The sequence below is a fragment of the Tupaia chinensis genome, unplaced genomic scaffold (genome assembly GCF_000334495.1).
Source record: "Tupaia chinensis unplaced genomic scaffold, TupChi_1.0 Scaffold000288_2, whole genome shotgun sequence".
NCBI lineage: Eukaryota > Metazoa > Chordata > Mammalia > Scandentia > Tupaiidae > Tupaia > Tupaia belangeri.
In genome coordinates, this window is record NW_006159773.1 from 4063997 (window position 1) to 4080499 (window position 16503).

General features: G+C 41.3%; 1 protein-coding gene across 1 annotated transcript in view; it reads right to left on the minus strand.

Annotated features, from left to right (window-relative positions):
• CPA6 (carboxypeptidase A6) overlaps positions 1-13196 on the minus strand; it is a 371754-nt gene extending 358558 nt beyond the window's left edge. Inside the window, exon 1 of the mRNA XM_006150464.2 lies at positions 13081-13196. Within this exon, the coding sequence (XP_006150526.1) occupies positions 13081-13196 (116 nt within the window). The remainder of the gene's footprint in view (positions 1-13080) is intronic.
• Between the last annotated feature and the right edge of the window lie 3307 nt (positions 13197-16503).

Sequence of the window (16503 nt, forward strand, 5' to 3'; positions counted from 1 at the left end):
CCCTTTCTACACAGTATCTCTTTTCATATTCCTTATCAGAACTGAACACTGTGGTATATTAATTTTCCACCATCCCATTAAAATGTAAATCCAAGACACTTGGTTTTATTCCCTATTTCCAAAAGCAGTACTATATTCCTAGTATCTGAATTCCTATAACCCTAGACCTTAGACCAGTCTTGAGTACATGGTAGGCATTCAATCAACAATGCTGACTGAATGAATGAGATGTAGTCTTGGAAAGAAAAGATGAACCAGAAGGCACCAGGAGTTTAATAGGAAGGATAGAAATGGAGACAATTCAGGTCAAATGCCATACTGTCTACATCCCATCAGTAAAGACACATTTCTCAGAACCAGCAATTAGTGTAATGGCTATGTCGCTGGACTCCCATGTAGCCGACTGTGGTTCAAGTCCCAGACCTGGTGGCTTAAACTCACACCAGGCATGTGTGCGTGCATGCCCAAGATCCCAAGAGGAGAATGGAGGAGAAGGGATTGGGCCCCCCCCCCCCCACCCCCCGGGTGATTTCTTGCTTTCTCTCTGTCTTTCTGGTGAGTAGATCTGCCCTATAACAAAAACATCTCAAAAAAAAAAAAAAAAAAAAAAAAAGTAAAGACACATTTCTTTACTTTTATTTAGTAAAAGGTTTGGGGTCAGGGGTGGCATTAAGGGATGGTATAGGTATATGTGTGTTGGGGGAAGTCTTAAAGTAACTGGAGAGAGTTTAGAACAGCTGTTTAGAGACTGTACTATTTTAAGCACACTAGGCTCCTATAGAAAAAAAAAAAAAAAGAAGAAAGAAAACCCTCATTTCGGGCAGAGAACAAGGCAGACTATATTTCTCTCCTAAATACTAAAGTGATTCTCCTATCGTATCTTGTGTTGACTTTCTACTTACCACTGACAGTCAATTCTCTTTGCTTCCACACAGAAGTCCGAAAACTCAGGGACCAGCAGATGGTGGAAATGCTATGTCACTGGACTCCCATGTAGTCAACTGCAGTTCAAGTCCTGGATCTGGTGGCTTCAACTCACACCAGGAACTTGTGCGTGCGTGCCCAAGATCCCAAGAGGAGAAAGGAGAAGGGATTGTGGCGTGGCCATCCCCCCTGGGGGGTGATTTCTCGCTTTCTGTCTCTCTGGCTCCTCTGTCTTTCTGGCAAGCACATACACCCTATAGAAAAACCTCTCAAGGAAAAAAAAAAGTCTGAAAACTCAGGGAAAACTAGACCCCTCGGTACATGTCCTCTTTTCTGCTATGTAAGTCAAGAACTTAATTTTTTTTTTTTAGCAGAAAATTTCTAATTATTCCAAGTTTCTACACAGACTCACCCAAAAGCCTCCAATCTCTAATATCATAGCAATTTCAATGGCTAGAAGGATTACTATCACTTCATCAGACCTTCTGTACAAACCCCAATCATATCTGATTACAAAGCTTGCGTCTTCATTATGGTGTTAAAATTTTAAAAAAGGAAGCTGGTAGACATTTAGGTGATTTATAAAGTCATCTGAGTAGATGAAGATATTCTGCAAGGCAGATGGGGGAAAGGAAAATACAGCCAATGGGGTCTTTCATGTACAAATGGTTACAAATCCTGCAAGTGCAAAACGACGACCTCAGAGGCAGAGACTGACGCTCTGTCTGCAAAGACACTGGCTGTACAACTACTTGGCAGATGCCTAACCTCTCTCGGGGCTAAGGCATGATGTCTAGTGGCCTTTGGTACTCATGGTTCTTGGTCAATAAGTGCTTGTGGAATGAGATAAGATGGGAGGACTGTAGAGATGGACAAAAGGATGGACCCTCCAGTTCTCTAACAAAGAAGGGAGAAAGGAGACTCATTCATTTGGCTAAAAGGACACTAAGAAATTTTCATGTGAATTCTCTAGAAAGATAGAGGGTAATAGAAATATAGGCAACTTTGGAAAAGGATGTGTCTATGTGAGAGACTTTCTAACTAATGTTAGCATAATAATTTACTTAATACTTTGCATTATGATCTATAAAGGACAACATCATCTCATTCAGTGCTAGAAAAATACAAATTAGGGGAAACCTTTTCCTTTTCTTTCTTCCATTGCTATTACATTTTTACCCTCTTTGATTTAAGAGCTCCAGAAATTGCTTTAACACATATCTTCAGAGTTAAATGTGTTTTCTTTTAACTTTCAATTCCAGCTTAGTTAGCCCACCAGTCAGGGTCCCAGCAGAAATAGAATCCTGCTTAAATGACATAACTGAAGAGACTTGAATAGAAGGGCTAGGCACAGAGGTGCAGGCAGGGTAAGAAAGCAGAAATGGGATGCTGAAGCCCAGAGATTTGTTAACCTTGGATCTAAAGGGACAAAAGAAGCCCACCTGCCTCCCCCAAAATAATTATACTTCCAGAGAACGGAGAGAGCTGGCTCTTGGAGAAGTTGCGAGGAATTGTTGTAGAGGTTGGTAGTTACTGTCAGAATCAGGAAGGATGGACAAGGAAAAAAATTCCCCGACTTTTCTCTCTTCCTGCCCTCCATCTGCCTGCTAGGGAAAGGAGCCAGATACATATTCCACAGAGGCCAACCTTCCAGACACAGAGAAGAGAAGGGCAGAGAATGGGTGAGGTTTGGGGAGATTTCTGACAATAATATTGCTTGATTTACTGTTTGATTCCCTATGGGCATAAAGAATAGTCTGACCTTTTTGTGGGAATGTAATAGAATAAATGATGAAGGTTCATGGGGTGCATGGTCATGATCCTGAAGAAAACTATGGAGCTGTGTTCATGGTTCTATTATAACCTCACCATCTGCCATGGTTTGGAAAATGCTTTGTTCTCCAAATGTTCATATTTTAGAATTTAGTCCCTAGTGTAACGGTGTTGGAAAGTGGTGAGACCTAATGGGGGTGAATGGATCAGGGAAGCATCACTCTCAAAAATGTATTAATGATGTCTTCTAAGACCCAGAGAATTCTAACTCTCACGACAAGGGGTTAGTTCTCAAGAGAGCAGGTTGTTAGAAAAGGAGGATGGCTGTTCATTGTTCATAGGTATCCCTCTCTGTACGTGTCCACCAACCTCTCTGCATCTGTTGGCCATGTTGTGATATAGTGGCCTGATATAAGCCTCATACCTTTGAACTTTCCACTCACTGGACTTGTGAGTCAAATAAGCCTCTATCTATCTATCTATCTATCTATCTATCTATCTATCTATCTATCTATCTATCTATTTTTGTATTTAACCCAGTCTCGGGTGTTTCTGTTAGCATCACAGCAAGAGATGAAGATACTATCTCTATAATCACCTGGATGCTTAGTAATGCTTGGTGATCTTCCTAAAGGTCTTGAGTCTTTCCCCCAGGAATATCTTATCTCTAAATCTACTTTCCTTTAACTGGGTCCCCTATCCACTATGTACTATAGGATAAGGACTTCACCTCCTACTTTACAGAGCAAAGAGGCCAATATTTCTTTCTTTTCAGAGACCAAACTCCATCCCTTTCCCTCTGTCTCTTCTTTATCTATAGGCTCTCCTTCTCAGTTCTATCACCTGGTATACAATGTGAATATAACTATCCTAAGAATTCAAAGCAAAATTGCAAAACTTTCCTTTATCTCTAGCTATCAATTCCCCACCCCCATCTGTACATTCCCATCATGGACAAGCTCCTTGAAATTTTTGTCTAGCCTCACCACTAATTGCATCATACCTTAGTCAGTCCTCAACCTACTGTGCTCAGGTTTCCATTCCCTACTATGTCTAAAGCACCTTTGATGATAGCACAGATGATTTCCTTAATGACCAAGCCAATGGGTCCTACTTTGCAGTACTTGATGTGACACTCCCTTCTTGTATCTCGTTTTCCCTTATCTAATATCTCCTGGATTTTTTACTCTCATTCTAGGCCTTCTATTGTACTTTCTCCTCTAGCTTTCCTCACTGCTTTATTCACCTGGCTTTTTCCTTTCCATGTAACGAGTGCTGCCTGGATGTTCCAGCCCACACTCAAAGGTTCAAGAAATTCTGTTTACATGTAAGCTACTGGCCCTAGTTCATATTCTAAATCTCTCTCTTAAAATCCAGACCCATCTATCCAATTGAGCTCCTTGGGGTGTCTCAAACTATACATATCTACAAAGGGATTTACCTCCTTTACAAAGGCCTTAGCATGATTACCCAATTCTGAGAATCAATTTATTCTCTCTTCCCTCTCTCTAGTTAATTATTTGTGAAAATTCTACCTCCTTGGACAAGCAGTTAGTATAATGGCTATGTCGCTGGACTCCCATGTAGTCGACCGTGTTTCGCGTCCCAGACCTGGTGGCTTAAAACTCATGCTGGGCGCGTGTGCATGCGTGCCCAAGATCCCAAGAGGAGAAGGGATTGTGGCGTGTCCATCTCCCCTGGGGAGCGATTTCTCGCTTTCTGTCTCTCTCTCTCTGTGTCTGTCTGTCTGGCGAGCGCACACGCCCTATAGCAAAAACCTCTTAAAAAAAAAAAGAAAAAAGAAAAAAAAGAAAATTCTACCTCCTGAATATTTCCCCAATTGATTCTTTCTTTTCCCATCCACTGTTATTTTCTTAAGCCAGGTCTTATGTCCTATTACTATGGTCACTGCTAATGTTCAACCTTCAAGTCTTTCCTTCTCAGTAATGGTAGATAAAACATTTTAAAAGTCCCATCTCCTTGTGATGTGGTGGTTAAGGCATTTGACTCCCACATGGCCAACTACTGTTCAAGTCCCAGAGCTGGTGGCTTAAAATTCATGCCAAAAATCCCAGGAGGAGAATGGAGGAGAAGGAATTGCATCTTGGCCAGTCTAGGATGCATTGATTTCTCACTGTCTTGCTACCTCTGGCTAGTGTGCACACTCTATGGAAAATACCTGAAAGAAAATCTAATCACCTATACTTCCTGCTTAGGATTTTCATTACTACCTTGTCATCTTTGGGGGAGAGGGACACAATGCATATCATTACCTCACACACCTGTGCAGGCTTTCCTCACCTCTCATCTCACAAACATAAATACTTTCTATTGCAGCCATACCTAATTGCTCTAATTTCCTAGGCTTGACCAAACTCTCTCTCCTGTAGTTCTTTGCACTGATAGTCTCCTTGTGTATGGAAAGCCTTAACTTAATTTCTACTTGCTTTTTTTTTGTCTAGGAACTGGGCCATATCCTTCCAGTACCAGTCATTTATAAGAAAACAGGTTTGGATCCATGGTGCAGTGGTAATATGCTACTCAAGAGAAGTCTGATTCCCACATGGTGATGGTAGTTTGAATCCCTAAGACCCAGTCATTCTGAAACATGCTGGGCCTGCACATGAGTGCCCTGGGTCCACTGGGCAGGAGAATGAGGAAGGGGATCACAGTATGACCAGATCTGTGTGGGTCCTCCTTCTTCTCCCTCTCTCTTATTCACATGTGCATGCACAGGCTCTACAATTAAGAAAGAGAAAGATTAGTTTAAAAAATGAAAAAGAAAAATGAAAAATACATTGCCTTTTTAATAATTCACTCATATTCCTGTTTTTTACTTAATACTCATATCACAACCAAGAAGCCTCTCTTGACCATCTCACTATCCTTCCATCTGGATTGGGTTACCCCTCTCCCACACTAACATGGCACCAGGCATTTTCTCTCGATTCACAACTCCAGAGTTGGAGTTGTTTGTTTACCTGCCTGACTTCCTCATTATGCTGTGCACATGGACAGCTCTTTCATCTCTGTAATCTCAGACTAGCAGCAAGACAGACACCCCACAAATATTTACAGACATGAAATAAAATCTTCCCTCATTAAACACTTCCCAGACTTTCCAAATCACTTGACTTCATCCCAATAACTCTAGGGGATAGGAAAGAGTAAGAAGATTTCTGAATTCACCAAAGGCAGAATCGCCAACTGTAAGAATGCTGTGCACTCAGCTGACCTCGGATTCGGTCTTAACTTTGTCACTAGCTCTGCAAATCCTTTTACCTCTATGGCGTTCTGCTTCCTAATGTATTATTTAAAGACGTGAGGCTATGAGGTTGCTTTTTTTTCGTTGCTTATTTTTCTCTCTAGTTTTGAAATTCTGTGGTTTAATAAACAGCATTTACAGAATAAAATGCACACTTAATCTGCTTGAAGTGCAAAATTGAAGTGCAGAGATTATTTTTCTCAGTATAACTAAGTAGAAGGGAGAATGGGTTGGCAGCAATTGAACATCAGCATGACCATTCAGGTAGAGACTACTAGTTATCTCTACTGTACTCCCTCAGATCTGGCCTCCATATGATTAAAGGCCATTTTTCACATCCTTCCTTATAGCCAAGGTTACCCAACTAATTCTGGCCAGTAGGAAATTCGAACTTCTGGACAGTGGCCTTATAGATAAGGAGAGTGATTTTTCCTTTCTATTTTCCTGAGAAATATGAAAGCTAAAAGATCCTTCTTGAGCCATATTTTGGAGCTGAGTGTTGAACATGGCAGAACTGTGAGACAGGAGTCTCTTCTCTGATACCACCAGTCAGCCATGACGTTCTGGAGTTTACATGGGAGAGACATGCAGTTCTCATGTAAGCCAGTGAGGTTTGTGGTTCTTTGTTATATGAAAAAACAAGAAAACAAAAATAAGGGGGAGAAATAAGACAAACCAAATAGTATCTTTACTAAAATAAGAAAGTAGTTTTCTAGTTTCAAAATACACTTGGAAAAAGTGGTGGTTTTTTGAAGTTTGCTTCAGTGTTTAATGAAATATTTTTTTTAGGGAATTTATGATACTACTCAGAAAAAGATACCAAAGCTTCATGTTCTGCATTCCACTTTATCCTAAAGAAGCTGATGCCTGAAGGCTTGAGAAGGCATTTATTAAAGAAGCAAATTCTAATACAATAAACCAGTTATCTACTGATTGATCATTATAAAGACTTTAAAACAAGTAACCAAAAGAATTTTCATTTTCTGTTCAGTAATTCCATTTACAAAGACAGAAAAACATGTTGTGCTTTTGTATAGTTTGCATAATATAGGCTGCAAAGTTATGAACATTAACAGCCTTTTTACTGCTTTTCAGGGGGTGGAAGTGATTATGCTTAATGGTATTACCCAGAAAGAACCCTGGTGCCATAAAATAAAGGTTCCATTATCAGATTGGGCTTCAAGGGGAATGTGGCCCAGAAGGATTTGAAACACTCCCTCTTCCACTAGCTCAGTAGGCAGAGGGGGTACCGATCCCCAAGGAGGAGAGTTTTCTTTTGAGTTCAGGTCAGAGGAGTAGAGAGCTACAGCATCACACATCTTTAACAAGCAAAGCAGAAGGCCTTAACACACAGAACATACCCCAGGAAGAAAACTTTTGATATAATGAGCTGATAAATGATCAAGCACTTGGGGACTGTACTTTGAGGTGGTCATAAGGAAAACTAAAACTATTTCACCATTAGTAAGAAGCAAGAGCTAAAAGGAAGTTCCAGAAGACACTGGAGAACTATCCCATTAGCCACCACTGACTTGTGGGGAAAAGGTTCAAATCCAACCTTAGAATGCAGCACACATTCTTTAAAGTTCCTAATGCTCCAACGTATGTACACAACCTATTACTCATGAGTTGCGATGGCTTCTTACTTTAGGCACTTGCTGTGGATGCATACCACCTGCTTTGCTTACAGACAGCATAGGGTGCTGAAACTCTTCACTTCTCCCACCTCACTAGATGGGAGATTTAGAGCTGAGAAAGAGTGAGACAGAGGCAGAAATCCAAGAAACCAAGAAAGTCTGATATTAGATTCCTTGAAATCTAAGCAGAGGATTTGAGATTCGATGTAGTTAACACTAGAGAGCCAAAGTAGGTCTTTGAGCAAGGAAGTGATAAAACTTACTTTAGTAAGATCACCTGTGTGAGAGAGGACTAGAAAAAGGCAGATCAGTTAAAAGAAATCTACCTTCATTCAGACTAAGTCCTGGATGTGGCTGGAGGCCATTTTTAAGGAATAGAAAAGGGCTCATGGAGTATATTTTATAGGAATAGAAGAAACTAGAGATAGATCTTATTTTTTTAAGGAATGAAATAAAAGGGTAATTGACACAAAGTAAAGCTCATTAAGTAAGCAATCATAATGAAGAATAAAAAGGCTGAACATACAAGTTACCATCTAAATCAAAACCCTTCTCAGGCTGAAAGGTGACACTTCCCATTAGAATGCCAGAACCAGTGGGTGCAGACTGGGTCATTGGCTTTCTATCCCTATGGGCTCTGCCTGCTTTTCTAATAATGATTTACAATTGGTGACTCCTCACTCTAGAGAAGGTGGCCAAGATTAAGCTTCCAATTTCCCCTATTTCTTTTCTTCACTGTCCTGAAATGAGCAGTTCCCAAAACAAGATTTGAGTCTTCATTTTTTTCTCAACACTAGTTCTTTTCTATACCAGAATGGATGGTAGAGTGAGAATTACGGTTTGTACAGTCCAGAGCTATGGGAGAACCCTGACTGTGTCCTAGTAGTGACCTTGGGTTTTTTTATTTGTGAACTTGGGCTGCCCAGTCTATTCAGTAGCCTCCTCCCCCACTTACCTGCAGTTTTATTTCCTGAGGTTTCAGTTATTCAGTCAACCCTGATCAGCAAATTGGTGACTGTAGTACAAGATATTTTAGGAGAAAGAGACTACCACCACACAATTTTTATTATAGTATATTATAATTGCTCTATTTTATTATTAATTATTGTCCATCTCTTACTGTGCCTAATTTATAAATTTAGCTTTATCATAGATATGTATGAATAGAAAAAACATACTATATATAGGATGTGATACGTTCTATGGTTTCAGGTATCCAATGGGGGTCTTAGAACTTATCCCCCATGGATTGGGGCGGGGGCCACTGTACCTTATTTTGCTTATCTGTAAGTGGAATATCAACTGCATGAGGTTGATGAGAAAATTATTAATGTCTTCATAAATGTTTATATCAAGTATTGGTAAGTATTGGCTCTTTCACCACCCTATTGAGTACATGCTTACTAGGTGCTAAGAATCATGCAATGCCCATGCTATTGCTTGAATCCTCACAAAAGCTTGGAGAGAAAGGTTCTAATACTATTCCCACTGTCTCAGGTAAGGAATCTGAGGCTCAAAGAGGTTAAGGAACTTGCCCAAGGTAGCAGATCTAAGTGTAAGAAAGCAGAAATTGAAACCCAGGCAGGAGTACTTCAGTATTTACACTACACTGACTGGCACAAAGACAGTATGGGATAGCAGTTCTCAAAAATTTTAACTATGTTAATTCTATAAAGTTGCCAGAATTTGTTTCTCTTTTATCACTACAAAAAATACTATATTTTCCTATAGATGCTGGGGATCCTTAGTTTTTGCACTCAACATCACAGTATAATAACTAGGTCTGCTTCCAGGAAAACAAGGAGATAAGGGGAAAGAAGAGAACACAGAGTCATGCTTACTAGTGCAGGAGTCGCACTCACTGACTGACATTTGTTTATCACCCAAATGTTTGTCTTGACATTTGTAGCCCTTAAAGCCCTCCAAAAGCAGAAAATCAATATGATTTGAAGTTATTTTCCATACAAGGCTTCATTACTTTTCTATGTATTTTTAAATCTTCCTTGTAAGTGAGTAACTTAATAGTTATCCAAAAAGGTATCCACTTTTTAAAATATTTTACTATTAAAACAATAATTTCTTCTGAGGAAAGACGCACATACAAGCACCTTTCTCCCACCCAGGTCTTGATACTGGGATCCATCCCCTGACTCCAGTCAGTCCTGGGTCATGTGCACGTGCATGCCTGGCATACTCGGGGGCTCTTCATACTTGAACATGGAACATACCATGTGGATCTGCCTCACAGTGTCATGTTTTATACTGTACCACTGTCCAGCCCCCATGAATGTATCACTTTTGTCATCAGATTTTCCTTGTAGTTTTTCTATGTCTATTTGTTCTCCTGAGAAATGTAGATTTGCCTTTTTCTAAGCATTTGTCACACAGCTGGTGCGATCCAGTTGTTACCAGTTGACTTATATGGAGAACTGAGCTCTTTCACGGCTTCAGGATACATGCAGGTCTGCCTTGAGCTTTCTTTTTATTTATGCTTAGGGCCCTCAAATGGTAGGGCCCTAAGCATAATCTTGGTTTAATATTAGATTAATATTAGATTAAACCAAGATCCACAGAAATATTTCTATGGAAACACAAGAAATAAGGCTGCCACATAATTAACAAAAGAACCTCTAAATTTGTTAAGTGATAAGAATAAGGTAGCTTAGAATGATAACTTTAGACAGGTAAAGCCAGTCAAAAATAATGCTAAATACTATTCTATCATGTCTTCCTATCAGATTCTTGTTCCCAGAAAGCTAAACTTGAAGAAAGCAGTTCCTGAGTAAATAAAACAAAATGCTCCCAAATCTCAGCAGCATTTCTGTCTTTGGTAATGAGAGAATGACTTATGAAGGTAAGTTAAAATCCTCCTTTTTAAAAAAGTTTTATTTATGGGACCAGCAGTTAGCGTAATGGCTATGTTGCTGGACTCCCATGTAGTCACCCATGGTTCAAGTACTAGACCCGGTGGCTTAAACTCACGCTGAGTGTGTGTGCGTGCATGTCCAAGATACCAAGAGGAGAATGGAGGAGAAGGGATTGCGGCATGGCCACCCCCCGCCCTGTGGGGGGTGATTTCTCGCTTTCTGTCTCTCTGTCTCTCTCTTTCTGGCGAGCGCATGCACCCTATAGCAAAAACCTCTTCAATTAAAAAAAAAAGTTTTATTTATTTCTTTCATGAGAAAGAGTGACATAGAAATACAATAGTATTGGTGGTTCTGAAATCCTCTCCTACTTTCAGCCAGACCTGGGCATATGCATACCCTATGTACTCAGGGAGATGCCTGGCATGAACCCAGAACCTTTCCACCTGGGTCAGCCTTGCAGAACATATCACTGCCTGCCCCTCCAAATCCTTCTTTTTCTTTCTAAAAAGTTTTTTTTTGCTATAGGACATGTGCATTTGCCAGAGAGAGACAGTGAGAGAAAAATGAGAAATCACCACCACCACCACCCCCAGGAGGAATGGCCATGTGGCAATTCCTTCTCCCATATTCTCCTCCTGGGTTTTGGGCACACACATAAATGCCCTTGGCATGATTTTAAAGCCATGGAGTCAGGGATTCAAACCACAGTTGGCCATGTGGGAGTTCAGTGCCGTAACCACCACACCATGCATTGGCCCCAATCCTTCATCTTTTAGTGTTAAGAGTATTCAGAAATATTTCTGATTTTAAAGAAACTCTTTCTGCTGTGATAGACATTTAAGGCTTGCTTCTTCAGCTTCTCATTGTTTCACCTGTTTTTTGTTTGTTTGTTTGTTTGTTTGTTTGTTTGTTTTCCTTCCAACATTCAGACACCTGGAAGTTTATACATTTGGGACCAACTTAAGAGACAATGACTATTATGACTTCCATTGCAGGACAGAGAGGAGATAATACAACTTCCCCAAAAGGCCTTCAGTTGCCACAAATTCTATATGAAGGGGCTCTCTCTACATTTCCTCTACAAAGTGGTGCTTAGGGAAGTGCACACCTGCTCAGCTGAAGCAGGCTGGTACCCTGTCATTGAGGAGCACCACACACAGAAATAATTAAGGACAGGGCCACAGCTGAGTGGAGGAGTGAGGGCCTGTGTCACCCAGGCATGTCTAAATCTGTGGAGTACATTTATCCTGTCACCACACTTCAGCCAAGAGAGTCAGAAGTCACTCCTCCATAACCTTAGCCTATACTACCAGTCCTTAACACGGGCTGCTTTACCCAGACCTCCAAGGGAGGTGACAAATGACAGGTTGTAAAGCCCAGACCTCGTGTGTCCAGACCAAAAAGCAGCCCTCAAATATTAACTTCTTCCTGTTCCTCCTGGAAACACCGGGGTGGGGAAGTTGGGGATCATCTTACCATCTTGCCCCTACCTCCACCAACACCCCCACCTCTATTTGCATTCTCTAAAACTGAGGACATGTTTTTAAATGTTCCTCTGTAAACAATGTAATGAGAACCCAGACTTCTTGGGAGAAAAAGGGAAATAATAAAATTCCGTTTTTCACAGTTACACTTACAAATTCATCTTTCTTATACCTAAAAAGAACAACTTTGCTTTAAGACACTGGACACTGCCTGGTCATAATTCAGATCTATATGCAAACTTTTCTCAACTAGTGATTATTGAATACAGTATACTAAAAAGATTTAAGACACTGGTCTTCCTCCTCTGTAAAAGGAACTAAAGGATCTGTTTAAAGTTCTTCCAGCTCTAAAAAGGCAGGCATGCCATAATTTCCAGAGTCAAAGCACGGCCCCCTGCAAATTTGAGCAAAGCGCATGCTGTCTACACCTCAGCAAGCCTTCAGGATAATAAGAACATGCATAGTAATACACAGCTTTATACCCAGCCGAGCACCTCCTTAAGAAAAGCATATACAAAGCATGCTAACCTGTAGACAGGGGAGAACTGTGTTTCTCCCTCTGTTTTTGATTCAGAAAAATACCCATAATTTTACAGTTGGCTACTTTTATTTTGCTTATTTTGAGTCGAGTCATTTGCATTGCTCAGATTCGAAAATCTTCCTAATAACCACTCTATAGACTAACAAGCACACACGAAAATCTCACTCAGTTCTTAAATTAATCACTGGTGAATTTCAACCCACAGATCTTGCATGTAATTCTAAAGGAGAGGCTTTAGTTTTCAGGTCAGAATTCACGTGGTACAACAGCATCCTTCACACTGAGCATCCACCAAGCAAATACTGCAAATGCTGGCTCTGGCTACCCCAAAGACAGAATTCCATTCAAAGCGAGATTCACGGCTGAGGTTGGCACAACGTACGGAATATGAAAAGCCAGACTGGTGCCCACCACATTCTCTTAGTGAGCTGAACTGAAGAGCCAGGAGCTGGGTTATGTTAGATCCAGGGGACCAGGAGAGTGTGCAGCCTCATGCAGAGACTGCAGATCAGAAAAAGTGAGGCACACTCAGGAGCACGCCAGCCCCCTTGTCCAAATAAACGCAGGGCATGGGAGTCACTCCACTTACCCAGCATAGCGGTTGTTATAAAGGTGGCTGTGCCCTGGTTGCAGAATCTTCAGAAAGAGCCAGCAAAGAGGCAGGAAAGCAGCTGTCTGGGTCCTGGGCTTCCCGTGGAACTTCATAGCGTGACAATGAGAGGAGTTGAAACTTAACTTCCAGCAGCCACCCGAGAAAGCTGGAGGTGGTTCACAGCACCCCCTACACACTGCACACGTTCTCTGGGAAGGGGGTGGGGGAGGCTGGGAGTGAGCAAAATGTGACACTTCTTTCCAGCCACAAGGAAAAAAAAAAGTTTAGGCGGCCAAGGCAGAGAAGTTGCTATTAAGACTTGGTCTTGGGACAAGAAGCAGTAACAGCCCAGCCCAGCCCAGCAGCTGAGCCTGATCCTTAATCAGGCTCCCCTGGAAGGGGCTGGGCCTGCCTCATGCTGACTCATGGCAGGGTTGCTGGGTGCTGCTTTCTTTGGGCGACTCCTGTCTGTTTTGGGTTTGTTTGCCTTACCAATTGGAGGCCCCTAACTTTTCTGGACAAGCTTTCTCCCTCTACTACCTTCTATAGCCTCAGGACCCTATCCTAATTGCAAATGACTTGTCTGAGGATGAGCTAAACATGCAGGCATAGAACATTCCAGCCTTAATGTTTTGATCTCCCATGACAGATTTCTGCACGGGTTTCACATAATGAAATGCAGAGTGAATAGTCCTGGTGAGGACGTGTGCAGTGGTGAGCTGGGCACCTGCATTCTAACAGCAGGCATCGCTTTTCTGCTCCTGAGTGTGCCAGAAGGGGGCAGCGGCTCTACTGGGCCTGGGGGAGCTCTTGGTATTTCAGCATCAACAGCACCCAGACCTGCTGCTATTTCAGAGGTTCTCCTAGGGAATAGGAGGCCTACCTGTATCACTTCAGTGCACATTTGGAAACACTTAGGGCTCCGGAGCATTTAAATCAGAATCCCTGGGGGTGGGATTGGTAGTTTAAAAAGCCCCTCCAGTGATTTCACTGCTAAACCATGACACTGTTCTGGAGCAGGGCTCCACGTGCATACAGATCACCTGGGGATCTTGTTAAATTGCAGCTCTGAGGCAGTAAGCCTGGGCCCTTCGGCCATACTTTGAGTAGAAAGACTTAACTTTAGAATGAAATCTGCTTTTTCTCCTCTCTCTAAAGATTGGGGGGTGGTGGGGAGAAACCTTGGAGTAAACCATTTTGTTCTAGTTTTTCCCAGGTTAGTGATGAAGAGGCTTTTCCCCCCCTTACTTTTCATTTTTTTGTTTTTGTTTTTGTTTTGTACCCACTTGCTCCTACCCAAGTACACCAGCAAATCCATCTGGGGTGGCTGTGTCTTGCCCTATTAAGTAAGAACAGTCTCACCTCCGTGCTTCCTCCTATACTCCCTGACAAGTCTTGGTCATAATCTGGAAGAGAGAGTGAGCCATCATCTCTCCCTAACACACACTCACATGCTTCTGAAATGTCCTGTAGAGTCCCCGCTAAGAGCTCCTCCTGTATTCTAGTAGTATAGCCAGAGTACCTACTGGAAGAGAAAGCACCACATCTTTCCTATCTTCTCCAACTGCGGAGTTTTACCGAACTCCTTTGACCAGCTCAGTGTCAGGTTCATGACAGAGCCGAAATGACTTCCATTTGGAACAATTTTCTGACGTTTTCTTCAGCTCCCCAGCATTGGCTTAGCTGATATCTTCTCTGTGTCCCTTTCCCTAATATCCAGCATGTGGTCTACTGTAGAATTTACCACATTGTATTTACTTCTTGTCTAGTTTCCTTGTAAGGCTGCCTTGTCGAAGGTAGAATGTATTCCCTTGCCTTTGCATGTACTTCCTTACATATCCTAGGGAGAATACAAAGTTCATTGAAAGGATGAATCAACAGTGTTTGTTGATTAAATGCTGAACCTAGGAATGGATTCATTCAACAAACATTGTTTCTATATCCAGATAGAGAAAAGAACATCCAAGCAGCAGAGAGTGCTGAGTGCTTCTGGAGACTGGTTTTGTTTCTTGGTTTCTATTGCTGTCTTCCGTTCTGCCTTGTGACCTAGCGCCTGGGTCTTTCCAAGCTGATGAGATTGCTCTGTAGTACTCTCAGAGTTACTTGAGGTCTTTTTGAGGAGGCCAAGAAATCCTATATAATAGCCAGTGAACTGTTGAAATAAGAGGTTACTGCGTAAATAAAATACTTCATTTCTTTGCATTTCATTATGTCAGAACAATGTATAAATCTGTCATATTATATCACAACGTTAAACTAGGAATGTTCTGTCTCTGACTAGGGACTAAGCTCATGTTCAAATCATTCTGAAGGACTGGATTCAGCAGAAGCATGTTCAGCAAAGGCAATCCAGACTCTGAGACCAAGGTAAGGAATTCCTGAACCATCAAAAACCCTGGAGACATCATACAGCCTTCCTAAAATTTTCACATCAAAGAGAAGTTCTCAAACAATAGAAGCCATTGCTGGCAATCTTCCTCTGTTTCTAAAGACCAGGTTATCTGATCAAACTCCTCTTGGAAGAGATAAGCTCCCATAAAATGAGTGATAAATAGGGTCCATTTAGCAAGTGGGAGGAGAAGAGAACAGTTTTATAGATGGATTCAAAGATAAAAGTTCCCTTTTTAAGGCATAGAGAGAGAGTGAATTATTAAACCAGTCAGGGTTTTAAGATGGGAAAATAAGAAACTGTTTATTGGCTATGCCTCTGTCATAGTTTAGGAGAAAAGTGAACTTTATTAAAAGAAATATTACCATGCAGAGAAAGAAGGGAAACTACATTTGGGAAAGGAAAATGTCATTCTTAATTTGAGTCCATTGTTGATGATTAGACATTTTAATGTTTCAGATTTGAAATTCTATGATGCTATGGGAAAGATTTTGCAAATCCTTTTCTTAAGTATATGAAACCGGTATAGAGATTTATTTTGGTAGAGGTGCCTGGAAGAGGAGATAAATGCGTGATCTTCTGTGTGGTCCAGGCCACCTCCCACTGGAGTTAGTTTTGTGTTCCTTCCTCAATGTCATATTAGCATAGATTTTATTGCTTGTCAGGTCTCTTTTATGGCTTTCTGCCATTGTTCTAACAGGTGAAGAAATAGCAAATGTGAAGTTAGGCTACAACTTTATGTGATCTTGGCAATTCTGAGAAGAATGTTCTATCATTCCCTTTAACAACACCTAATAAAGAGTATCCTTCCAACCAACTTCTTCAGCGCCACAGACTATCCCTTCTTGTACTAAAGACTGTGTCTTCAATCTTTCTCTTGTCACCTGGCCATATCTCAAGTCCACTCCTGAACCCTGGCCACTTTTTTTCTATCTTTACCATCCCTCTGGAACTTTTTATCCAAGATCAGTGTTGAACTCTCAGTGGAAATAGTCTCTGTTCTCACCCTACTCCATACTACATGGCTTCTA